Source organism: Pterocles gutturalis, unplaced genomic scaffold (genome assembly GCF_000699245.1).
Source record: "Pterocles gutturalis isolate BGI_N339 unplaced genomic scaffold, ASM69924v1 scaffold5920, whole genome shotgun sequence".
NCBI lineage: Eukaryota > Metazoa > Chordata > Aves > Pterocliformes > Pteroclidae > Pterocles > Pterocles gutturalis.
The window spans coordinates 184,059-196,321 of NW_010140666.1; the positions used below are offsets into that span (position 1 = coordinate 184,059).

General features: G+C 38.5%; 1 protein-coding gene across 1 annotated transcript in view; it reads left to right on the forward strand.

The window, feature by feature from the left end:
- ATP8A2 (ATPase, aminophospholipid transporter, class I, type 8A, member 2) overlaps nucleotides 1-12,263 on the forward strand; it is a gene marked incomplete at its 3' end in the record, with an annotated part of 199,975 nt that overhangs the window by 184,052 nt on the left and 3,660 nt on the right. The window contains exons 27-29 of the mRNA XM_010083758.1: nucleotides 8,105-8,179; nucleotides 10,866-10,988; nucleotides 12,027-12,105. Of these exons, the coding sequence (XP_010082060.1) occupies nucleotides 8,105-8,179; nucleotides 10,866-10,988; nucleotides 12,027-12,105 (277 nt within the window). The remainder of the gene's footprint in view (nucleotides 1-8,104; nucleotides 8,180-10,865; nucleotides 10,989-12,026; nucleotides 12,106-12,263) is intronic.

The window sequence follows — 12,263 nt, forward strand, 5'->3', positions numbered from 1 at the left end:
ATGCACACCATGTTGAGATGTTTGTTGTGTTTTGTGTGCTAATTTTTGAGGCCAGATTTGTGTTAAAGCTTCTAGTCTCTTTATGTTCTTGTTTTGGTATGAGAGATGTTCAAGTATTTTGTTGCTGGAGGTCTGTGGTGATGTGCTATATTCAGGCTGCAGTGAGCCCTAGTGCACATCCCAGGTGTGGAGAGCCTGGGTGGGTTTAGCCCCACTTTTGACACATGGCATTATCAGGCTTCACGGGTGGAGCACTGTGTTTTGTTGGCTTTCCTTCTGTTTGTACATTCAGCACCAGACTTGCTGGCCTGTTCATCTTTTCTGTAGCAGTTTCTGTGCTTTCCTTCACTTTCATTGCCTCTACTAGGGCAGTGGTAGTAGCATCCTTTCTTCCACAGTTCCCTAATCTTCTATTGCAAATACTGCTTTTCTTGCTTTCTGACATACTTCTTGTCACTGGATTCTAGGTGCTTAGCAAAACTTCAGGTGGATAAGCTACCTGAAACTGGTGATGTTTCCTTCGCTATTAATATAAATAAACATGTCTTTTTTTATTCACCACTAGAGCACATTTATTTCAGTGCTAGAGAACAAATTAAGAACAACAAACCTAAAGCACTTCTATTACTTTATAATTGGTTAAACATACCACTTAGCTTCGGAAAAGCCAGGAGGTCATTTAAAACCATGTAATAGCATGTCCTTATCTTTTAATGTGAGATGTGGGTCAATTACACAGTTGTGAAAGTTGTATTAAGACCAGTCTGGAGTGATTACATGCTGAGGAGATACTGTAAATTCTCCTTAATACATGCCAAGCTATTAATAGTCATATTGTCCTTCTCAGTTCCACAGTGATGTGCTAGTACTCAAGGGTAGTTAAGTTAGAGGCAAATCTGGGTGGCCAAAAAAAAAAAAAAAAATTAACATTAGTGAATTGGCTCAACACTGCAGTCACTGCTGTGTGTGCACAAGCATTCCGTAATGTCTTCCACATTAATGGAAACCTTTCCTTACAGCTGCTCTCTTTTTGCTAAAGAAAGGAGCTTTACAAGTAGTGTTTATTTTGTGAAAGGTGGCTGATGGTACTGGGAGTTCATAGCATGACTTTCCATCGCTCAGCAGCAGACTGGGGCCTGGTGTGATGTTTCCAGCTTGCCAAGCAGCTGAGCCCACCTTACTCCTGCAGCAGGGGCGGGAGGAGGGTGTAGCCAACAAGCTCCTGCATTGTTTCCTCTCAGCTGGTATCTTCCAGCCATCTCAGCCTGACTTCCAGCCAGAGCAGGACACTCTGCTGGCTTCATAGGACAATGGTGGGTGACTTCCCAGCATCATCAGTCTTGATAGTCTTGCTCTGGCTGTGGTTTGGACCCCCTTGACCATGCAGACATGCTGAAACTCTGCATCCTGATGGGGCTTGGATGCACTGTCCTGAGCCATATTGTTTTTTAATTTGATTTTTTAAAAAGTCAGTCTGGGAGTCCTGTCTCCTTTAGGGTGTCACACATATACATATGAGACAATCCTAGTGTAGCAGTGTCAGCTTTCTTGATACTCCAGAAACTTAAGGAAGGGTGAAAAATAAATTCAGAATAGAGCTGGCTCTATTTGTAAAAGGGAAATGTTCCAGGGAACTGCTAAGTTTAACCACATCATTTGGCAAGTATGTCTGCCCTTTGGCAACATAGAGCATTTCTAATCATGTTATCGTAGGCTTGCTTCTACAGCAATTAGTGTGCAGGAGAAATATTAAGTCCCTGGAACACTTCACACCAAAAGAGCTGGAGAAATATCCTGCCCTTTTTCTACTTGGTTTCATAAGATTTTAAAAAATTTCAGATTACAGCTCTCTGTTAAATTTGTTCTAATGGGGTGCATGCTCATTTGACCAGTGACTTAAGTATTAAATGCATAATTTGGCATACTGATTAGATGTTTATGTAACTCAAGGAACACAAAAAAATAAAAACACCACCCTACTGTGAAGAAAAGGAGTTTGCATGGCCTGCTGTGTTTTGATGGGGTTTTTTAAACACATTCATCAGTGTATTGGGGCCAAGTGTTGCTGGAAGAGGCAATCTCGTCATGTCTTAATGTCTAGGTCCTTTGATGTATACTGCATAGTCATCTGCAGTGCTCAAAACTCCTGGAGCAAGAAACTTGGTTGTTATCTAATTGTAACCACTGATGAAAAACAGAGGTTTGCTCATTCTTATTTAATTTTAAAGTCTTCAGAATTATTCTGAGGATTTAAACTCATTTGTTTAGCCTATGTAACTGTGCAATGATGCTCCTCACAGCCCTCTCCCTTCTGTTCCACTTTACACTTGCATCTCCTGTTGAATGTTACCTGTGCTTTGGAGGAAGGATGCTGGCAGTTGATCAGTTAGAGAAGAGGAGCACGGAAACAACATCTATAAGGAAGAAGTCAAATTTTCTGCATATGCCTCTTCTATAAGCAGAGAAAGATGAAACTGATAAAACTCTTCTCTTTAGCATGCTGAAATATAAACTGTAGTCAGCAACAGAAGAAATAACAGCTGTTCAGGCTTTTCTAGTAAATTAGTGTTTAAAGCCAGGAAATCTCTATTGTATCAGTTGCTTTGATATCTATTTATCTGACCAAGCTTTGTAGTAAATGCACAGGGACTTTTTGATGAGACAAAAGCAGCATGAGACTTTAAAAATAATTGTTAAAAATCGCGGGGAAGATTTGACATTACTTTTAAGCTTAAATGGGCACTTGTTTGGGTGCACAAGCCTAGAGCAAATGCTTTACAATTGAAAAGTATAAATCTGTTTTCAGTAAAGAGTTAATGAACGGTGGGGTGAATAAAAGGAGCAAGGGAAATATTCCTTTGCACATCAAGTGAGTCTCGGGCAGCCATGCCTACCCTGTCAAATCTTATTAATAAGGCTCTTTACTTATATTATAAAATTGGTGCTGTACCAATTCTCTAATGAAGGGATTATTTTAAGGCTATGTGCATTTGGGCAAGAATAAGAGCCCAGCATTGAGACAGACATCTGTAAGAAGAGGTTTTTAATCAGGATGCATTATTAATGAACTGCACAGGAAGCACACAAACCTGCTTTATTAGGCAAACTGTAAATGAACGTATTTGGTAAGAACATGCAGAATGTGTGTGTGCGCTAAAGATGGGATATTTTGAGAATTTAACTCATTTCTGAATAGTAAGGCATCCAGTCTGGCTATAATTGATGCCTGTGGCAATTGTTGATACCCTGACTACATTAGCTTTCTGTGCCCTTTAGCAGAATTGGGAAAACATTTCTAGTACTCATTAAGCTGTCTGTTATCAAGACACCATAAATATACACATTTAGAATAGATGATTTGCTATCCCAGTGCCTTAGAGCACTTAAATAAATTAGTTCCTACTATTTCAGGCATTAATGTTGTGGTAATTATGCATGAAGCAGTAATGTAATTAAAGTTGCCTTGCAACTTGCTCAAGTGGGAATATTTTTTAAAATAATACTTGATCTTTTCTTAAAATAAACTCTAGAGCAGGTGGATGGGCTGTGTGGCTCAAAACAGCATTGTGGGCCTGTTTTACCTTGAGATCCTCCATTTGCCTGCAGCTCAAGTTAATATTAACCAAGTATTACTATCTGGCTTTTGTTGATCTCTGGAAGGAGGCAGCAGTCTTTTTTTTTTTTTTAATTTTATTTTTATTTGGGTTTTTTCTTTTTTTTCCCTTCTCTAATGGCGAAGTGCCCACATCACAGCTGGCATTGAGTGCTTCAGCAGTGGGGTTTCTTATTCAAAGAATGCAGCCACACTTCAAGGCAGGAAATGTGGGCTGGTTTTCTGCTTGCAACATGTTCTCCTTTCTTTGTGCTCAGTACATGCTGGTTTCAGATCTTTGCAATACCTGCTATAATAAAGCACAGCAATATATCAACCCAAATTTCAGCCTTAGGTCTGAATTTCTTTGCATTTAAATTGGACATCTTGTTCCTTGGGAGAAAAATATATATTTTGTAGCTGAGTTACAAGTAACATTTTCCAGCTTTTTGGCAGCCAGGTAATAGTTAAAGTGAAAAGCTTTATTTTTTTTCCAGCCAGAAAAGCGGTTTAATAACTTTGGATCCATTTGTTCATAGCAGTACTGGAGTTGAGCCCTGCAGACCCCTGGAGCTTGGCAAGCCAGACTGACTTGGCAAGTTTTCCTACCAGCTTACAAGTCTGAGTCAAGCATGGGTTGCTGTAAATTCAAATATATTCAGTACACTTTGTTAACAGGAACGTTGAGGTGGAGGGTTGTTTTTTTTCTTTGCTGACCTTAAAGAGTACCATACTCTCTTTACAAACAGCTGGTCCTTAAAACATGCATGACAATTTATAGCTTGTGTTAAGTTCAAAGTAAATGTATATTTTAAGCAAAGTATCTGATTTACTTGTGACATTAAGATATTGAGGAAGTATACAACATTGGTTTTGTCCATAGTTATTTCATTATCTTAATCTTTGGAAAAGACAAGGATAGCCGTTATTTTTCAGTCCGTCATAACTGTAACAGCTTGTGCCCTCTGGAGCACATGGTGCACACAGACTTGCGTAAGGACTGGGGATGTGCTCACTTCTATCTTTTACCTGTATGGATCCTGCCAAAAGAAAGTAGTTCAAATTTGGCTTTTGAAATAGCAGAACACTGAACTTTCTGAATGTTAGTTCTTGCCCACTTAAATCATAGCAACCTTGAAATAAGGAGAAAACTTGTCAGCAGAAAATTCTTTCCATGTTGAAAGATGCTGTAGAAGACTAAAGATGGTGACACCTCGATATCTATTTACCACAGACACATCTGTCTCAGTATTCTCCTATAGTGATGGACTAATCTTAAGGTGGTTTTAGCAGGGTCTTTAATGAATTCTGTATCACCCAGTTGGGGTAGGGTGGGAACTGTGTAGAAAGAATTGTGTTGTTGAGGGGTTATTTTTCACTTGTCCTTTGACACTCTGCTGCTGTGTAAGGCATCTTAACAGCTTTGCTTTTTCCAAGTTTTATATGATTCTATCTTCCTTACTGATAATATTTTTGTTGGGAAATGTGAATCTAAGATGTTAGGTTTGCCTGGGTTGAGGCTTTTCTTCTAGCGATGGGCCAGCTACAGAAACTCTGGCTGCTTTGTTTTACCCTCTTAATGGAAAATCAGAAATGTCTGTTGCAGGAGGACTAGTTGTGGGAGGCTATGGTTTCAGAAAGCAATGGTTTCCTAAGTAGCATGAGCCAATGTCATAAAAGACTTCAGCATTTGCTACCAAACCTTTGAAGTTTGCTTTGCCCAGTGGGATTGAGAAAACCGAGCAGAGCACAAGCTAAGGTTGCCAGCTAGGCAGACAGGCTTCTGACCTGTGAACTATTTATGCTTTCTAGGATTGATGCCCTCATTTGTAGTTGCAATTAGTTACAAAAAGCCTGGAGATTATAAATGCCTAGATCGTCATTGCTAAATATCTGGGAGTGTGCTGCTTTAAAGCTCTGTTTCTTCTTAGGAGAAGAAACCTTCAAGTTCCTTACCTGACAGCCCTAAATTACTTGTAATTTCTTTTTGGGACCTCAGGCTTTGTACCCAGATCTCCTATATCTTTCATTTGAAGAGCTCAGGTATACAGCTGGTTGAAACATTCCATGTGTGTGAGTAAGACTGGTCAATATGCTACTTTGGGCCATTAATTGAGTCCAATAATGCAGAGAGCAGTGATCATTCAAGGTATTGATACAGTAGAAGTCATGAAGAAAGTTGGGATGTAAATGTAGAATTCTGTCTTTTTTCTGGATGGAGCTGGAGAGATGAACACTTAAATGTGTATTTAATTTAATGCATGATTGACATAGTGAAAAAAAATTTTTTTTCAGGAAACTGGAGAAATATGTTACAGTTTATACTAAGTTGATGCATTTCAGCTAAATGAAAATGGAATAAAACTGCTGGCCCTTAAGAAAGCTTACAAGGGCATTTCTAAACTGCAGGCTGCAAAAAGGGCAGCAGGTAGAGAAAAGCACAAACTTTAGAATAACGTAGGGTGAAATCAATAGACAGTCCCTGCTAGAAAGGGCAGCTGAAGGTTAAAAAAAGGGAAAAAAAAACAAGTAGGAAGTAAGTCTAAATAGCTGGCCTACTGTGCGAGGCATATCTATAAGCAAATGCGTTGAGATCAGTGTCATTGTTCCTCACTGAACAGTGAGAGTGCTTTAGAATGATGATTAATTTTTAACAAAAATGGTGATATACAATGTAAGAGCAGCTGTAGAGCATCAGTATAAAGATCCAGCTAACCTTGGTTCCTAATCTTCTGTGGATAGTGCTAGTTCTCTGACAGACTCATCTGGTCTCCAACTTTCCTTCCGTGATTTTTTTCTAATTGCTTTTTGCATCCACAGCATTGTCTGTCAGGCACTTCCATAGATCAGCCATATGTTGTCTGAAAGCATTTCACTTCGTGTAGCCTTCTAATCTCTTTTCTTGACACAGTGTTGATTTGAACAGCTTTTCTTATTCTTGTCCATCTTGTAAATATTTTGATCTTCCCCTAAACTGTTTGTGTCTCATGCTGAAGAGCCCTAGCCTGTTCAGATATTACACCCATGAAGACAGTTGTAGGTCTTGATGCAGTCTTGTTATCTTCTCTTGTCCTCTTTCCTAGTTATTCTATATCCATTTTGTGTGGGAGCAGAGAAGAGGCCAGATGAGACACAGTTAACTAATTGCTATCTGAGGTACTTTGATAGAACAGTAATATTGCAGAAGTGAGCAGAGGATAAATTATGTTAGTAGCAGAGTGCTGCTGTATGTGAGTGACAGAATGGTGCCAGAAAGATGTCTGGCAGTGAGAGCTGTGGGTGTTCGGGCAGTGAGAAGGGAACAGACATGGGCATTGCTTGGCTGCTCTGCAATACCTAGTGCATTCAGTGCAATATGAGTTTCTAAAGTAAAGCAAGACAAAACATGTTGAAAAGGGGGTAGAGAGGGGGAGTGTTCCCACATTCAGTGTTCAGTTAATTTTGAACAAAGTGCCATGGTGCACTGTGGATTTTAAAAGGCAATAGAGTCACAAATTCACAGAAATCCTTTGGTATCTATTATGTGCAATGATTCACATACAAAATATTTCAGGATGCCCTTAAACTGATGATTATTCTTTCCAGTTTCAAATTCAAAGATAACTCTTAGTTCTTTCCTGAGCTTCTTTCAATGCTTACTGACTGAGAAAGAAACTTTATTCCAAGCCAGTGAAGCAGTTCTTCTTTCAAAAAGCTGTTTAAACAAGATAAGAAGTAGGCTCAAGGAAGCTAGATCTAAGGAAATGCTGAAAAGAGTTTACCTATGCACAGCTGCTTACAGCAGTCTGCTGGAATCACAGCGTTACAGAATCTCCTCCGTTGGAAGGCAACTTGGAGGTCACCTAGTCCAACCTCTTGCTTAAAGTGGAGCAGTAAATTGAAACCAGGTTGCTCTCGGCCTGCCCAGCTGGGTTTTGGCTTGTAAAAGGATGGAGACTGCACAGCCTCTTTGGGCAACCTCTTCCAATGTTTAATTATTAAATTGATAGTTTATTAAATAGTAATTTTTACCTCAGGTAGACAATAAAATTACAATATAATTACGTAACTCATACGTTGGTATCACTGTAATTCTGGGGCTGTAAAAATAGGACACAGAAATCAAGCAGAGCATCCATCAAAACACACCTACCTGGAAAATTTTGGTCTTTGCCAACCATGATGGAAACTAGCTTGGCTTCTGCTTCAAGCATGTTAATTTGCCAGCAATAAGGATTTTGAAATAGTTTGAAACCTTGTATTTTTTTAGAGTAATGATGCAAATACAGCAAATTGCTCCATCACCTGAGTATTTTATTTTAAATAAGCAGTACTCTGGCAATATTTAAAATGTAAGACTTTAGAAGAGAATAACTGCCTGGCACTGCTGATAATTATTTTTAGAGCTTGACAAGCAGCTGTCTCCAGATGGTGGGCTGTGTTCCACATCCTTCTCCTGTGCTGTAAATGGAAACATGTGATGCAGTAGTAATCTAAAGCTTCTTGTAACTTGTCTTTGTTTGTTTGTTTCAGCTTTGGTTTGCTTTCGTCAATGGATTTTCTGGGCAGATCTTATTTGAGCGATGGTGCATTGGTCTGTATAATGTGGTAAGTTGCTAAATGTTTTGGCTTGATAGCACTTGGGACTTGTATGTTATTTTGTTGTGACCGGTTTCTCACAGGTTACTGTCTTGGATGTATGTCAGGAAAGGTGAGTTCATTTGTAAAAGCCACTTTGAATCTACCCAAAGGTAGATAAAAAATTCATTTTGGGTAATGTTTTTATGTCAAAAATAGATTTGGTAAAACACCTTGAAAATACACGTTTGTTCTAACATAACCTCCATGAAACTCTACAGCTTTCAGATGGAATTTAGTTTCCTCTTCAAAAGCATTGTTGGTCTTTTGTAGTGGATATTTTGTTGACTGTTCATGTTAAAAATAGATACAGAGTCTTAATCTGAGTTTTATTTTTTTTCTCAGACCCTGTAACAGTTAGATGCTCAGAGAAGTGTCATGCAGGTGCTTTGGGCTGACTTGGGCTACATTAGGTACAGAACGGGAAGCAGCATTGCCATGTCACCAGCACTTTTCACTTGAACCAAGAGCAGGATGTGTCAGTCCAGGAGTGATTGCTGATTTTCACCCTGCTCTGCAGAGTGCCACACTGTGCCCCATGGCTTTATCGCTTTAATCAATAATGTTGTTTAATCAATAACATTGAATAAAGTCTGGAGGATCTCTGGGACCAAGTTCCGTAACTTAACCATAGACCAGGACCAGTGTTTTCAACCGTGTTACCTTTGCAATGTTGCTGATGAGTGACACAGTGTCTGGATTTATAAGCCATTAGGATACTTTGTCAGTGTGGAAAAATTCTTTGCATTTCTCTTTAGAGGGAGGAATTTTTTTTTCTTTAAACAGACTCATTCCAAATATATGGTAATATAGAAAAAGCCAGCAAATTATCTTTATCACTGAGTAGTATTAATGGAAGCACTTAACTTCTGTCACATTAATCTTAAAAATGACAAACCCACATATTCCATAAGATTTCATATTCTTCGTGGAAGATATTTATTGAGGGATTTTCCACTCCCTTGATGCTCTTCACCCTAATTTCCTGACTCTTACTCAGTCTTTGTCATTCATGTTTAGATATTTGCTTCTATTATCTTTAAACCTGATTTGATCGATCTGCCTACATAAAACTCATGGGTGAAACTCATCTTCTAGAATCAGTCCAGTAGAAATTAACCCTTGTTTTGTAAGATCGCTATTTTTAAAAATTAGAACTGATCATATAGACTCATGAAGAATCATGTGCTGGTAGGATGTTAGGGATTTCCACAATCTGAAGGGGTTAGATTTAAAAGCAATTTTAGCACTGTCATTCTCTTCTGTACAGATTAACCCTTTATTTCATTAGTAGTCTCATTAAAATACTAAGTGTAGGAAATCACATTAGCATTGTAATTCCTGCTTTTGCACTGGTTCACACTGGAGGTTTACTTCTGTAAAGAAAACACTAGAGGATTTATTTCAAGTGAGACTATAAATGCCCCAATAAAAGTGGGAAACCTGCGGAAACACCTTAAAGCTGTATGAGAGCATGCCCTTTTTTGGAATATGTTGGACCAGTGGTCTTAGTTTCAGTTCCCCACCCCGAGTCTGCTGCCACTTAAACCATCTGGTTTATCACTTTATGAGCAAAAGAAGCACATTCCCGGTTGGATCTACAGATGTAATTATTGATTGTCACTAGTCTCTAGTCTTGTGTTTCTCTTTGTCTACTCCCCAACTGCCAAACTCGCTGCTGGTGGGAGCCACAGCCCAGCCTTTGTAAATGTACGTACACACTAGAAGCAGTTGATAACTTCAAGCTACTTCTCAACTTCAAGAACACTTCTCAAACTTAAGAATATATGTACATATAGGATTAGAAATGATTTTTCTGATATAAACTGTTCATGTAAAATAAAGTGAATGAAGTTTAGTATTCAGACAGGCACACTGGTATTATTTTCACTCTGTGCCTGCACTGCAGACTGCAAGAAGCGTGGATACCCAAGCTGGCTTGAAATGAGCTGCCTCAGATCCTGGAAACACTTTAAGAGCAGCAATGTGGGACTCAGCAGAGGCTAATTTACTCTGCTTCTGGCAAAGGCTCCTGCTGCCTCTCCTGGAAGGCTTCCGAGGCTTGGTCATCTAAGCATCTGCCCATAGCAGAGACATGTACTGCAGTTAATTTGTTCCTATCAGTTCATGCCTGCCTGCAGAATCCCCAAAGTACCATAATACAGAATGGTCTTTGTTTTTCAGTAGATTATTTTTTTTAATGTGATTTCCACATTTGCTTTGTCTGTGAACTTAGCTTTGGTTGAGCAAATTACATATTTAATTGTGGCTACAACTGCAGCTGTATTTGAACCCATTCTCACAAGCCTTTTTTTAAAAAGTACATGTTGTGTTTCCTTTGCAGTCTGCTGTGTTTTACCCTTGCTAGATTAGCTGGTACATCAGAAACTAATGATGCTTCTTGTGTTTAAGCTACTTGGTTAATAGTACAAATTTTCTTTCATGTTTCTTTTGTTCATAAGTCAATATTTGAGAGTTATGAATTGCTGAAATTCAATTGCTGGGCATTTGAAAATTACGTCAAATAACAGTCTAGTTGGTAATAAGTCTTCACTGAAGTCTGTGGGAATTTTGCTATTGTGTAGATACTGAAATATTATCTGAGATTCACATAAAACTAATAGCTGCTTTTAATTAGTATTTGCTTTCGTTGCAGATTTTCACAGCACTGCCACCCTTTACTCTGGGAATTTTTGAACGATCGTGTACTCAAGATAGCATGCTTAGATTTCCACAGCTATACAAAATTACTCAAAATGCAGATGGGTTCAACACAAGGGTAAGGGAGAATCTGTTTCTTTAAGAATACTTGAGCATTCTTATCTTCCAGGTCTTTCTCATAGCAAATAACTTATTCCCCATTGTTACTTCTCCTAAAATTAAGAATAAGATTGTTCTGCCTCTCAGTTCTGTTCAAGGGATTACTTTTTTTTTTTAAAAGTCCTTGTTTTTAAATCAGGATTTTCTGGTATGGCTTCAACTGAGGCTAGTTGTGAAATATTAATAAACTTTAATTCAAAGGAAGATTTGTATCCAAGTATGATTTTTCAATTCACAACTACTGATAAATGGTGAGTTTAACACTTGCATAGGAACTGTATGACATCGCCTGGATTTTATTCAATACACAAGTTGTCATAAAGCTCTCTTCTGCTAGAGGGCTTTTTTGCCATTAGTATAGCTCTAGTCCCATAGTTTTTTGGAAAATAAAATTTGAATTTGTTTTAATTGGATTTTGAGTTTTGAGGAACACATTTTACTTCATTTTTCTATTTAAATGCTGGAAGGTGCCAGCATTTAGAATGGTCTTTGTTCCTTAACAGACACATCTAAATATACTTCTGAATCAAGCAAGCTGTATGATTGCTTTGTTTAAAGAGGAAGTGTAGAGTATGTGAAGTCCTAGTTTGTGCAAAATGGCATTATCTGCAAGTTAAAAATTGTGGGGCATGAAGTATTTACCCATTAAAAGAACGTAGAACATTTCATAGTACTGAATTGGTCTTTTGAAATCGTTCTTTGAGGTAATTAAAGAAGGGTGGCTCCATCTGTTTGCTGTATTTTGATAAAGATCTTAAATTGCAAGCATGCTTGCCTATTATATTTTAAGTTGTAGAATAAAACCTTCCAACTGGACCAATGTTTTCTTGTGAAAGAGCAGAAATTTTAGGAGGAAATAGATCTTGCAGAAGTTTAGGTGTTTCAGTTCAGGACAAACATTGTCTGACTCTAAACTACACAATGGAGGGTTTGTTAGGAGTTAGAGAGAGGTCAAGAGTTTTGGACTTTACTGACAACTTGGTTTGTTTTCCCTCAGGTTTTCTGGGGTCACTGCATCAATGCCCTGATCCATTCCATCATTCTCTTCTGGTTTCCACTGAAAGTGCTGGAGCATGGTGAGGGCTTCATTATTTCTTATGTCAGTAACTGCTGTTCAGTCTTACAGAGCCAGTGTGTTTGCAGAATGGGAGGTTGTGACAAGCCCCAAGAAAATAACGCTGACAGACAGTTCAGTAGGCTATAGCTGCTGAAACTGGCTAGCTATCCACTGGCT